Consider the following 12,438-nt stretch of genomic DNA (forward strand, 5'->3'; position numbering starts at 1 on the left):
TCTGCGCCAGAAACTCCACCATATAATGATCACTCTCCCCAACCACCACCGACGGCAGCCAATTCCACTCACCCAGCACCCTCTGAGTGAAAAACTTACCCCTAACATCTCCTCTGTACTTGCTTCCCAGCACGTTAAACCTGTGTCCTCTCATAGCGACCATTTCAGCCCTGGGAAACAGCCTCCGAGAATCCACCCTATCTATTCCTCTCAACAGTTTATAAACCTCTATCAGGTCGCCTCTCAACCTTCGTCTCTCCAGGGAGAACAGACGTAGCTCCCTCAACCTATCTTCATAAGGCATGCCTCCCAATCCAGGCAACACCCTTGTAAATCTCCTCTGCACCCTCTCAATAGCTTCCACATCCTTCCTGTAGTGAGGCGACCAGAACTGCGCACAGTACTCCAAGTAGGGTCTGACGAGGGTCTTATAAAGTTGCAGCATTACCTCCCGACTCCTGAACTCAATCCCTCGATTAATGAAGGCCAGTACACCATACACCTTCTTGACCACATCCTCCACCTGCGAGGCCTATGGACCCGGACCCCAAGATCCTTCTGCTCCTCGATACTGCTAAGACTCCTACCCTTGATATTGTACTCCTTCATCCCATTGGATCTGCCAAAATGGACCACGACACATTTATCCACGCTGAAGTCCATCTGCCACTTCTCCGCCCAGTCTTGCATCCTATCTTTGTCACGCTGCAACTTCTGACATCCCTCGAGACGATCCACAACACCACCAAACTTCGAATCGTCAGCGAACTTACTAACCCATCCCTCCACTTCCTCATCCAGGTCATTTATGAAAATAGCAAAGAGCAAGGGTCCTAGAACAGATCCCTGGGGCACTCCACTGGTGACCGACCTACATGCAGAAAAAGACCCATCCACAACCACTCTCTGCCTTCTGTAGGCAAGCCAGTTCTAGATCCACAAGGCCAAAGCCCCTTGGATACCATGCCCTCTCACCTTCTCAAGAAGCCTTGCATGGGGGACCTTATCAAACGCCTTGCTGAAGTCCATGTAAACCACATCCACCACTCTTCCTTTGTCAATGTGTTCAGTCACATTTTCAAAGAACTCAACTAGGCTCGTAAGGCAAGACCTGCTCTTGACAAAGCCGTGCTGACTATTTCTGATCATTCTAAACTTCTTCAAATGCTCATAAATCTTGTCCCTCAGAATCCTTTCCATCAACTTACCAACCACTGAGGTCAGACTCACCAGTTGGTAATTTCCCGGGCTATCCCTGATCTCTTTCTTGAAAATAGGAACCCCATCCGAAATCCTCCAATCCTCTGGAACCTCCCCCGTCTCCATCGACGATGCAAAGATCATCGCCAGGGGCTCTGCAATCACCTCCCACAGTAACCTGGGGTACATCCCATCCGGCCCCGGCGACTTATCTATCTTGATAGAATTTAAAAGTTCCAACTAATCCTCTTTCTCAACGTCCGCATACTCAATCTTTTCAGTCTGCCGCAAACCTGTAGTACAACCTCCCAGATCACTTTCCACTATGAATACCGAGGCAAAGTACTCATTAAGCACCTCTGCCATTTCTTCCGGTTCCACACAGACATTTCCCCCTTCACCTTTTATAGGTCCTATCCCTTCACTTCTCATCCTTTTACTCTTCACATATTTATGGAACGCCTTGGGATTCTCCTTAATCTTACCCACCAAGGCCTTCTCGTGACCCCTTCTGGCTCTCCTAATTTCCTTTTTAGAAGTATTGGATTTAGAACAAAAGTAAACATTAAATGGTGAGATTTTAACTGTTACCAAATATGATCAGTAGCAAGTGTGAAGAAACTTGAAAAATTATGGCATTTTCATGCCAGCTGTAATAAGTTAAACAGTGTTAGATTGTTTTCATTTGTGAGTAGAACAGTGAGAAGGCATAAGAAAATTAGGAAATGAATTGCAGGACAAATTAGCATATTGAAGCCTGAGGCAGTATAGGGATGCATGTTGTATATTCTTGGATTTATCTATTGTATCGAATGTATTTTAAAAGCTTTGCTACAAGGAATGAAATGTGGCTGCATGGAACGTTCCTTACCAAAACATTTTCAACTTAGTGATGTTTTGGCAAGAGAAGACAACTAAAAATGATTTGAAAACTGTTGACAAAATTGTTTGGAAGATTTAGATTTGAGGATTGTGGACACAGCAATCTCAGACTTGTCCGACTATATAGTTAAAAAAGCAAAATACCAAAAATTATGAATATGATGCAAATGTAGCCTGTAACTGTGCCTAGCTCATGACCACGAGAGTGCTATAATGTTTTGAAGATTTTCTGAGATTCACATAGAACAATGCATTTATTGTTAAAAAATAAAAACAAGTAGATTTATTCACTACTGGGTAATGATTTTTTGTTTTGCCTTTCAACAAAAAAAATGCCTTTCAAATTTGGACTTGCAATTTATTTTTGCTGAATTAAATTTCTAGATAAAACCACATACAACTTGGGATGATATATTTTAAAGGAATCTGGGGGAATTGAATTGCATGTTATTTAGCTGCAACTCTTAATTTGTTGAGTGTAACACGTAAATGACACATGCTGAATTGTGTTCCTATCTGATACAAAAGCACTGTATTGTATCTTTTGTTTTAAAAGATTCTGATTTGGGTTAGTTTTGACTTTGATCTTGTTTAAATTTGGTCCAGCTGGGCATTTTTTAATAACCTATTCTGATCATACATTTTTATTTCATCTGCCTTCTCTTTACTTTTGCAGGTATTCAGGACCCAACACTGGGAATATGCACATTATTGCAGATTTGTATGCAGAGGTGATTGGAGTTCTTGCACAATCTAAGTAAGGAGATACATTTGTAATCTTTTTTGAATTCTTTAGGCATTGTCCAGATATTAATCTCCTTATGTTCAGGACAGCTCCCACAATGGAACCATAGAGCCATTACAATGCAGCAAGAGGCTATTTGGCCTGTCATGTCTGTGCCAGTTTTCTGCAGCCTCGTTCCCCTGGCATTACCATGTAGCCATCTGTTTTTTTCCCTATTCAGGTATTTTCCAATTCCCTATTGAATCTGGTATATCTTATTAACTGCTTTTTCTAGAATTTTGATCTAGCGAAGGAATAATTATAAAAATTCCAAGTCAGGATGGCGTGTGGCTTGGAGGGGAACTTAGAATTGGTGGTGTTCTGCATCTGCTGTCCTTTTCCATCTTGGTGGTAGAGAATACAGTTTTGGAAGATGCTGTTCAGAAATACTTGAATTGCTGCAGTGCATCTTGTATACAGTACACACTGCTGACACTGTGCAGCTATGGTAGTAGGAATAAACAATTAATGTGGTGAATGGGATGCCAGGTCAAGCAGATTGCCTTGTCCTGCTGAGATTTTTCCAGGGAAGTATGATTGTTCCGGGTGGACAGGCTCTGGAGAATTGGGAGATGAGTTACTCACCTGTGCTTGTAGTCACAGTATTTATATGATTGCTGCAGTTAAGTTTCTGATCAGTGGTAACCCTCCATGGTGTTGATGTTTTAATTTGCTATCTTAGTTGATAATGCAAGTCAGGAGTACTGTCTGTTGTAATTCTTTGTACAAGTAGACCTGTAATGGTCCATTGAACTCATCTTCATGTGAGTTCACAGAATCTTTACAGTGCAGAAAGCCATCCAACTCATTAAGTCAGCACTTACTCTCTGAAGGAGCATTACACCTTGTCCAACTTCCCTGTCTTATCCTCGTAACCTTGCACTTTCTATCTTTCCAGATAACAATCCAATTTCCTTTTGAATACCTCAATCAAACCACCCTCTCAGGAAGATAATTTCAGACTCCAAACATCCTCTGGGTGAATGAAAAAAATCTTCACCTCACTTTTACTCCTTTGGCCAATTATTTTGAAAATGTGCCCTATAGTTCATGATGCTGTCCTGCGTGGGAACAGTTACTCACTATTTCCCCTATCCATAACCCGAAAGATCCTGAATACCTCCAATGTCTCAGCCTTCTTTTCTCCAAGGAAGACAGCCCTAACTTCTCAAATCTGGCTTCATAGCAACAGTTTGTTATCCCCAGAATCATTTTTGTGAATCTCCTCAGTCTTCCCTCCAATGTCTTCCCATCCTTCTTCAAATATGACATCCACATCTGGACATAGCACTCCAGATCTTAACAAGTGTCAACATGACCTCCTTACTCTTGTACTTAATGCCCCTATTAATAAAGCCTAAGATACTATATGCTTTATTAACTGCTCTCTCAACTTGCCTTGCCCTCTTCAATGACTTATGTATATACACACAGAGGTCCCTCTGTTCCTGCACCTCCTTTAGAATTTCTCCCTTTTCTTTACACTGTTTCTCATTTTGTTACTGTCAGAATTAATCACCTCTCACTTCCTGAATTGAACTTCACCTGCCACTTGTCTGGCCAACCCACAAATATATCTTTGTCCTTTTGAAGTTCAAGATTATCCTTGTCAGTTGACAACATTTCCAGTCTTCGTTTTGTCAGCAAGTTTTGAAATCATGCCCTCAATACCACAGTCTAGGTCATTACTTTATATCAGGAAGAGCATGGGTCCCAACACTGAAACCTTGGGGAAGCATTGTAAACCTTTTTCCACACTGTAAAACAACCATTCATCGTTACACTCCTGTTTCCTGTTACTCAGCCAATTTCTTGCCTTAGTGCCTACTTTCCCTTTTATTCCATGAGTTAGAATTTTACTTAAGTCTATTGTGTAGCAGTTCAAAGATGTGCAGGCTTGGTGGATTGGCCGTGCTAAATTGCCCCTTAGTGTCAGGGGATTAGAAGGATAAATATATGGGGTTACGGGGATAGGCCTGGATGGGATTGTGGTTGGTGCAGATGCATTCTCGTTCCATCAATGTTTGTTTTCCCCAAAATAATTATCCCTTCTCTGTATTGTTCCTTGGCCTTTTTAATTCATAATCTTATGAAGATTATCTCTGGTAACTCTGCTATTTTCCACTCTCTTTGCACAGTACCTTATCTCCCCACTCCTCTCGACCACCATTTGCTCTTCCTTTCCTGTCTCTCCAAAGCACCTTGTACCCTGAATATTTAGTGCCTAATCCTGGTCGCCTTTGAGCCAGCTCTCTATTATAACAATAATATTGTAGTTCCTTTTGCCAATCTATGCCTATAGTTCACCAGCCTTATTAATCACACTGTGCGTTCACATTCATATACATTAATTCTGATTTAGGTATTTTTATGTCCCCCGTCTCCCCCCCCCACCCCAAGCTCTGAAGCCATCTTATGACTTACTTATGCCTTCTCTAATGCTACCAAACTATCAAATCAAAGTATTCTGTATACTTTGATGCATCCTCCTGATCAGGATGGCACGGTGTCACAGTGGTTAACACTGCACTGGTGACCAGGGATCCAGGTTTGATTCCTGGGTGACCCTGTGGAGTGTGCACATTCTCCCCGTGTCTGCATGGGTTTCCTCCGGGTGCTCCAGTTTCCTCCCACACTCCAGTTTCCTCCCACACTCCAGACTATGCAGATTAGATTGTTTGGCCATGCTAAATTGTCCCTTAGTGTCAGGAGGACTAGTTAGGGTAAATGCACTGGGTTATGGGGATAGGACCTGGGTGGGATTGTAGTAGGTGCAGACTCAATGGGCTGAGTGGCCTCCTTCTGCACTGTAGGATTCTATGATTATCAGCCAATACTTCTGTACTTCCCACTGCCAGTTTTTCTTATCTGCACTCTGAATTGCCCCTTTGGTTCCAACCCCACTGCCATCTAGTTTAAATAGTCTCCAACAGCACTAGCAAATCTCTCTGTGAGCACATTATTTCCAGACCGGTCTTTTTTGTACAGATCCCACCTGCCCCAGAACCAATCCCAATGTCTTAGAAATCTAAAGCCCTTCCTCCTACTCCATTCCTCCAAATTTGTGTTGAACTGCTCAATGTTCTTCCTTATTTCTGAAATTACTGCTTTTGAAGTCCTACATTTTAATTGACTTCCCAACTCCCGAAAATTTGCTTTGACAACCTCATTACTTTTACCCATTACTTTTACACATTACCCAATGTGGACCACAACCTCTAGCCGTCTACCCTCCCCCAAAAGAATGTGTAGAGTTGTATAGAATGATATAAGAAGACCTAATGAGCTGGTTGTTTGTATCCATTCAAATAGAAAATGAGGATGTAAGAAAAACAAAAAATGTTGTTAATAGATTACCTTTTTACATAAGAACATAAGAACATAAGAAATAGGAGCAGGAGTAGGCCATCTAGCCCTTTGAGCCTGCCCCGCCATTCAATAAGATCATGGCTGATCTGTCGTGGCTCAGTTCCACTTTCCCGCCCTCTCCCCATAACCCTTAATCCCCTCTCTTATCAAGAACCCATCAACCCGCTTCTTAAAAATATTTAGCGAGGCAGCCTCCACCACTTCAACGGGCAGAGAATTCCAGAGATTCACCACCCTTTGAGTGAAGAAGTTCCTCCTCAACTCCGTTCTAAACCGCCTCCCCTTTATCTTGAGGCTGTGCCCCCTAGTCCTACTGTCTTTTTTGAGCGGGAAGAGTCTCTCCACCTCTATCCTATCCATCCCATTCATCATCTTATACGTCTCAATGAGATCTCCCCTCATTCTTCTAAACTCTAACGAGTACAAGCCTAGTTTATTCAGCCTCTCCTCATAGCTCAATCCCCTCAACTCCGGTATCAGCCTAGTAAACCTCCTCTGCACTCCCTCCAGGGCCAAAATATCCTTGCGCAGGTGCGGCGCCCAAAACTGCACACAGTACTCCAGCTGCGGCCTCACCAATGCCCTATACAGCTGCAGCAAGACCTCCCTACTTTTATATTCAATCCCCCTCGCTATGAAGGCCAGCATCCCATTCGCCTTCCTGACCACCTGCTGCACCTGCAAGCTGGGTTTTTGCGACTCATGCACAAGGACCCCGAGGTCCCTCTGCACCGTCGCCTGCTGCAGTTTTTCGCCACGTAAGTAATAGTCCTTCCTACCATTCTTCCTACCAAAGTGGACCACCTCACACTTGCCAACATTAAATTCCATTTGCCATTTCCTGGCCCATTCGCCCAGCCTATCTAGATCCTTTACTAAATTAGTTTCATGTTTTCGTGTAAAGAAATTTTGTGTACCAAATTGAGATGAATACTGCCTCCAAAATATGTATGTATTTGCTAATATTTAGTTCAGTCTTTTCTTTTGAGGTGTGAATCAGTGTGTTTTTCCTGCGGTAGGTTAAGAACATAAGAATGTAAGAAATGGGAGCAGGAGTAGGCCATCTAGCCCTTCGAGGTTTTATGAGGTAATTCTGGAGTGGTCAAAAAGTTGCATCTAAGTGTGTTTATAGAGCACAGGAAACAAATAAGTGATTGAAAAAAGCTTTATTTGCAATATGGCCAAAATAAATGCCGAGATTGTTTAATTTTAAGTATCTTGAGAATACGGTCCATGTTTCATTACTTGAGTATCGAGAGAGAAGAAAAATAATTACTTCTGTGCAGACTTTGATACTTGAATTCTAAAGATCTGCAGTGCATGAATTCTTCAATTTTTTTTTAGATTTCAGGCAGTAAGAAAAAAGTTCATGACAGAACTGAAGGAACTGCGTCAGAAAGAGCAGAGCCCTCATGTAGTGCAAAGCATCATCAGTCTAATCATGGGAATGAAGTTCTTCCGGGTCAAAATGTATCCTGTGGAGGATTTTGAAGCTTCATTTCAGTTTATGCAGGTAAAGTGGACATTCTATTTTATCAATAACTTTATATATAAACTTTAATTGACTATTTCCTCCTGTCACAAAATTCAAAAGTTTTGATTGTTTCCAAGTTTTATCATTTGAGAAGAAATAATACATATTTGTTTAAAGTTAGCCTTTCAAATGAAGCAAAAGTAGTTAGTTGCACAGCTAGTTGTTATAACATATGATGCAATGTACTGTACCGTAAAGCAAATTTAACATGAAAATGAGCTAAATAAAAAGAGGAAGTGGATAATACATGAAAAAATATGGGAAACAAAAATACATTCTCTTACAATATAGGTGCTGCATAGGTACTAACTGTTTTAAGAAAATAATGGTGAGGCTCTCAGCACTCACTTGTTACCAAGGTATAAATTGGACAACAGTTTCCAGCAATCGCGTATGCATAGTTTGTAGCAACTTATTGATTTTTGTTTTTAGGTTGCTTTGCTTTCCTAAAAGCTCAGCAGCAACAATGTCTCATTAAGAGACTTGGTTATCAAATACATGGAAGAGCATGCAATTGTGCTACTTAAGTACCTACTAAACTCACCAGGAAAAGTTTAGGTGTGTCATTTTTAATTTAGGTAGATTTATAACAATGTAGTAATACTTTAATTACTGCCAAACAATATGTCACTAAAAATTAACTATGTTAATTAATTTACAAATGTGACAGTTTAATCAATGGATTTTAATCATTGTTGATTTAAAAGTAAAAATGATCATTTTCTTTCCCTTTCTTTCTATTTCTTATACCTCACTTTCCTAATCCCAGTTTTCTTCCATCACTTTATTTTTCTTTCTGTGTATGATTTGACATTAAATTAACTAACTTTAACTTGTGCATCATAGTTTAGACTGTTCATCTAATTAACCATTTCTTCAGTCTGTTGAGTGAAGATACACAGTTGTTTGCCTTGTTCACCAGGTTTCAGTTCCCTTGAGGTTGCCATGCTCAAATAGATTGCTTACCACCATAAATTGTGGTGCAAAATCACACAAAGTCTGTGTGTGTGGAGTTGCAAGTTCAATGAGTCATTCGCCATTGATCACAAAATTCAATCTTATTTTCAGGTTTCATAGATGTTCTGTCACTTGTCTGGTCCATCAGCATTTTTGTGTAGTTAATAATGTTGCACCTTTTTAGTTTATAATAGCAGAATTGTCTTCTGAAGACTATGAATTATAGTAGTGAAGAGAACAATTATTGATCATTACAATGTGCTATTTTTTAATTTTTATTGCAGTCAAGTGAAATAAGGCCTTTGGCAAAAGAATTTGTTTTGCTTTTCAGAAGCAACAAACATAAAACCAGCCAAAATACCACAGGCACCTTCATTTGCAAAGTGGACAATATATCAAAAGTCATTAATCACTAAAATTTTGTTGGATGCTAAATAGTGACCTATTGCTCTGTAATTACGTTGATTTTATGCATTGAGAAATGTGGGCATAGTATTTTAAAAAGGGAAATCAAGCATGCAGCATTTAATACTGAAGAAAGTTTAGAGACCAAATTATTAATCATTACAGTGTGCTATTTTTTATAGCCACACAGTATATGTAGAAATTACCTTTTTTAATCCAAAGTATCATAGAACCTTTACAGTATAGGAGACCATTTTCTAAGTAAATCACGCTGAATTTTCATTACCTGAGTACCATTTGGAATATTATCCTACATAATTGTATAAAACATTGAATTACATATAGTTGAATCTTGTTACATGATCACCATTTATAGTTACCAATTTTTAAATTATGAAGGAAAATATTACCGTGAACCCGGCTGATGTTATCTGTAAGGGTGTCTCAACCTGGAACACTGGTTTGTGGTGATGTATAATTTTTTTTACAGGAATGCAGTGAGGAGTCACATGCAAGGTCCAGTGAGAACAGTAACCAGCCCAATCATAATGTAACACTTATTAAAGACTATGTAGTACAATAAAGAAAAGACACATATACACAAATAATGATCTAATACAGTCATGTCTAGCAGCTACTAAACACACCCACACAGTATATGTAGAAATCACCTATCATAATCTAAAGTATTATAGAACCCTTACAGTGCAAAAGGAGGCCATTTGGCCCATCGATTCTGCACTTGGGTCTTATTCCTGTAACCCCAACTATTTACCCTGCTAATCCTCCTGAGATGAAGGGCTGACTTAGCATGGCCAATCCACTTAACCTGTACATCTTTGGACTGTTGGTGGAAACCACAGCACCCGGAGAAAACCCACGCAGACACTGGGAGAATGTGCCAGTCACACAGTCACCCGAGGCTGGAATTGAAACCAGGTCCTTGTCGCAGTGAAGCAGCAGTGTCACTGTGCCCTGCCACCGTGTCCTCCATATGTACATTTATGAGATCTGAACTCTTTCAGGACTTCCCTGTTCCTAAACAAAATCCAATTAAATAGACCTGTCAGTAAAGGCCAGATTATTGTGGCCACTGCATGAGACTGGGGAGTTATTCTTGGAAACATCTCTTTTGTTCAGTAAAGACATGATTTTAACTGCCTACACAAAGGTTTCAGCACTCATGCTTCCGGTCTGCTAGACAGAACTTGGCTTACAGACTGCTAGATGTAAATTGCCTCCCTGCTTCCATGAAAGGCTGGTAATTATACTTCGTAGATCCTAATCTCCAAGAATGGTGTCAATGGCCTAAGCATTAACTGTTCTAACACAGGTTCCAGCAGGGAGCTTCATTTAGTCAGCCTAAAAACAGTGTCTGCAGGAACAAAAGGAATCTTGACTGCAATGAAACAGTAAGTAGTCTCACAACACCAGGTTAAAGTCCAACAAGTTCCTGTGCCTAACCTAGTACAACACTGGCAACTCCACATCATGGCAATGAAATATCTTAACATCCCAGTTATGGGAGCAAACCTTCTTTGTCTCACCTCGACGAGAAGTAGTGGTAGGCATGTCACATTACCTTTCCAAGCTGCTCTGTAAAATCAGTGGAACTGAGCTCCAGTAGTTATGGTTTTGATCTCCATGAAAACAAAACTCGAGATAACAGCTATCCTCAAGCAGATGGCAGCAGAAAGAAGTGGCTGTCATCAAAATTGCTGGAACCTTGAGACTCATGCTTCCCAGACTAACTTGCTGTCTGCTGCCTTCTCCCATTGTGGAAGTATCACTTCGAGAGACGAATCGCCCTACAATCAGTCAAACTCCCCTCAATAAACCTTTTGTTAATTTCTGATTCTGAATTCTAGGCACGTGTAAAACCCTGCTTGGTATTTTATTGTCATACCCTGAGCCCTCTTCCTTTTCCCTTTTTGGATAGATGTTGTAAAACCCCTCTCACATGTGTTCGTGTCTAAAAAAAAAACCAGCCCTTTTTACTTTGTTGCCTCAATTTTGCTGTATATATTGTTCTTAGAGAATTGGAACACTCCACATTTAAGGGTTGGGGATAATATGTCACCATTTATAAAGGGGGAAATCAGAATTAAAAAAAACCATTCTGTTCACGGATGGTTAATAAGTGGGGAAATTAGGGCAGTTTAAATTGACCCCCTTTCCCTATCTATGACAAGTGAAGAATAGACTTGACAAGCATGCATTTAACGTTGAAAAGAACGCCCGTATATTTTCAAGTTGGGATGGTGAGTGGGTTGGACAAGAAGTTCCAGGTGGTGATGCTCCCAGGTATTTGCCATTCTCACTCTTCTGGATGCTGGTAACCATGGGTTTGGAAGTTGCTGCCTCAGGAACCTTGGTGAGTTGCTGCAGTACATCTTGTAGATGTACATGGCTGCCACTGTTTATCGTTGATAGAGGAATTTAATATTTGTGGAAGGGGTAGCAATCAAACAGGCTGCTTTGATCTAGATGGTGCTGAATAGGTAATAGCTGACATGCCCAAAGTTATGGTTTTCAGCATCTTGGATGCAAAATGTGGGTTCTGACAAATCCTTCTGGATGAAGAACCCTCTAACCTTACTACATGAACATCTGGTTCAGTAATGTCCTTTAGAGAAGGAAATCTGCTGTCCTTATGGATCTGGCCTACATGTGATTCCAGAGCCACAGCAATGTGGTTAACACTCAACTGCCCACTGGCAACTAAGGATGAGCAACAAATGCAGGCCAGCCAGTGACACCCATGCCCCACAAATGAATAAAAAAAATGTCACTGGTAGGGAAATACCATTTTCTTTTTTATTTGATTTATTTGTTATTGCCACATGTATTAGTAAACAGTGAAAAGTATTGTTTCTTGCGTACTATATGGACAAAGCATATCATTCCTAGAGAAGAAAAGAAGATGGTGCAGAATGTAGTGTTACAGTCATAGTTAGAGTGGAGAGAAAGGTAGTTCCATTCAGAAGTCGCAGCAGGGAAGAAACTGTTGTTGAGTTGATTGGTACATGACCTCAGACTTTTTTTTACCCTTTTCCCAATGAAAGAAGGTGGAAGAGAGTATGTCTGGGTTTGTGGGGTCCTTGATTATGCTAGTTGCTTTTCTGAAGCAGCAGGAAGTCTAGACAGAGTCAATGGATGGGAGGCTGGTTTGCGTGATGGACCCGACTTCGTTCATGACACTTTGTAGTTTCTTGCAGTCATGGACAAAGCAGGAGCCATACCAAGTTGTGATACAACCATAGAGAATGTTGTCTATAGTGCACCTGTAAATGTTGATGAGAGTTGT

General features: G+C 40.6%; 1 protein-coding gene across 12 annotated transcripts in view; it reads left to right on the forward strand.

The window, feature by feature from the left end:
• Positions 1-12,438, forward strand: part of fryl (furry homolog, like) — a 474,495-nt gene that overhangs the window by 227,674 nt on the left and 234,383 nt on the right. For all 12 annotated transcript variants that reach the window (XR_013886541.1, XM_080187850.1, XM_080187842.1 and 9 more), the window contains 2 exons: positions 2,759-2,839; positions 7,580-7,748. Coding sequence is in view for 11 of the 12 variants with exons in the window: in XM_080187850.1 (XP_080043976.1) it covers positions 2,759-2,839; positions 7,580-7,748 (250 nt within the window). In the remaining variant the exon portion in view is untranslated. The remainder of the gene's footprint in view (positions 1-2,758; positions 2,840-7,579; positions 7,749-12,438) is intronic.

The sequence above is a fragment of the Carcharhinus amblyrhynchos genome, chromosome 1 (genome assembly GCF_965287045.1).
Source record: "Carcharhinus amblyrhynchos chromosome 1, sCarAmb.v2.hapA, whole genome shotgun sequence".
NCBI lineage: Eukaryota > Metazoa > Chordata > Chondrichthyes > Carcharhiniformes > Carcharhinidae > Carcharhinus > Carcharhinus amblyrhynchos.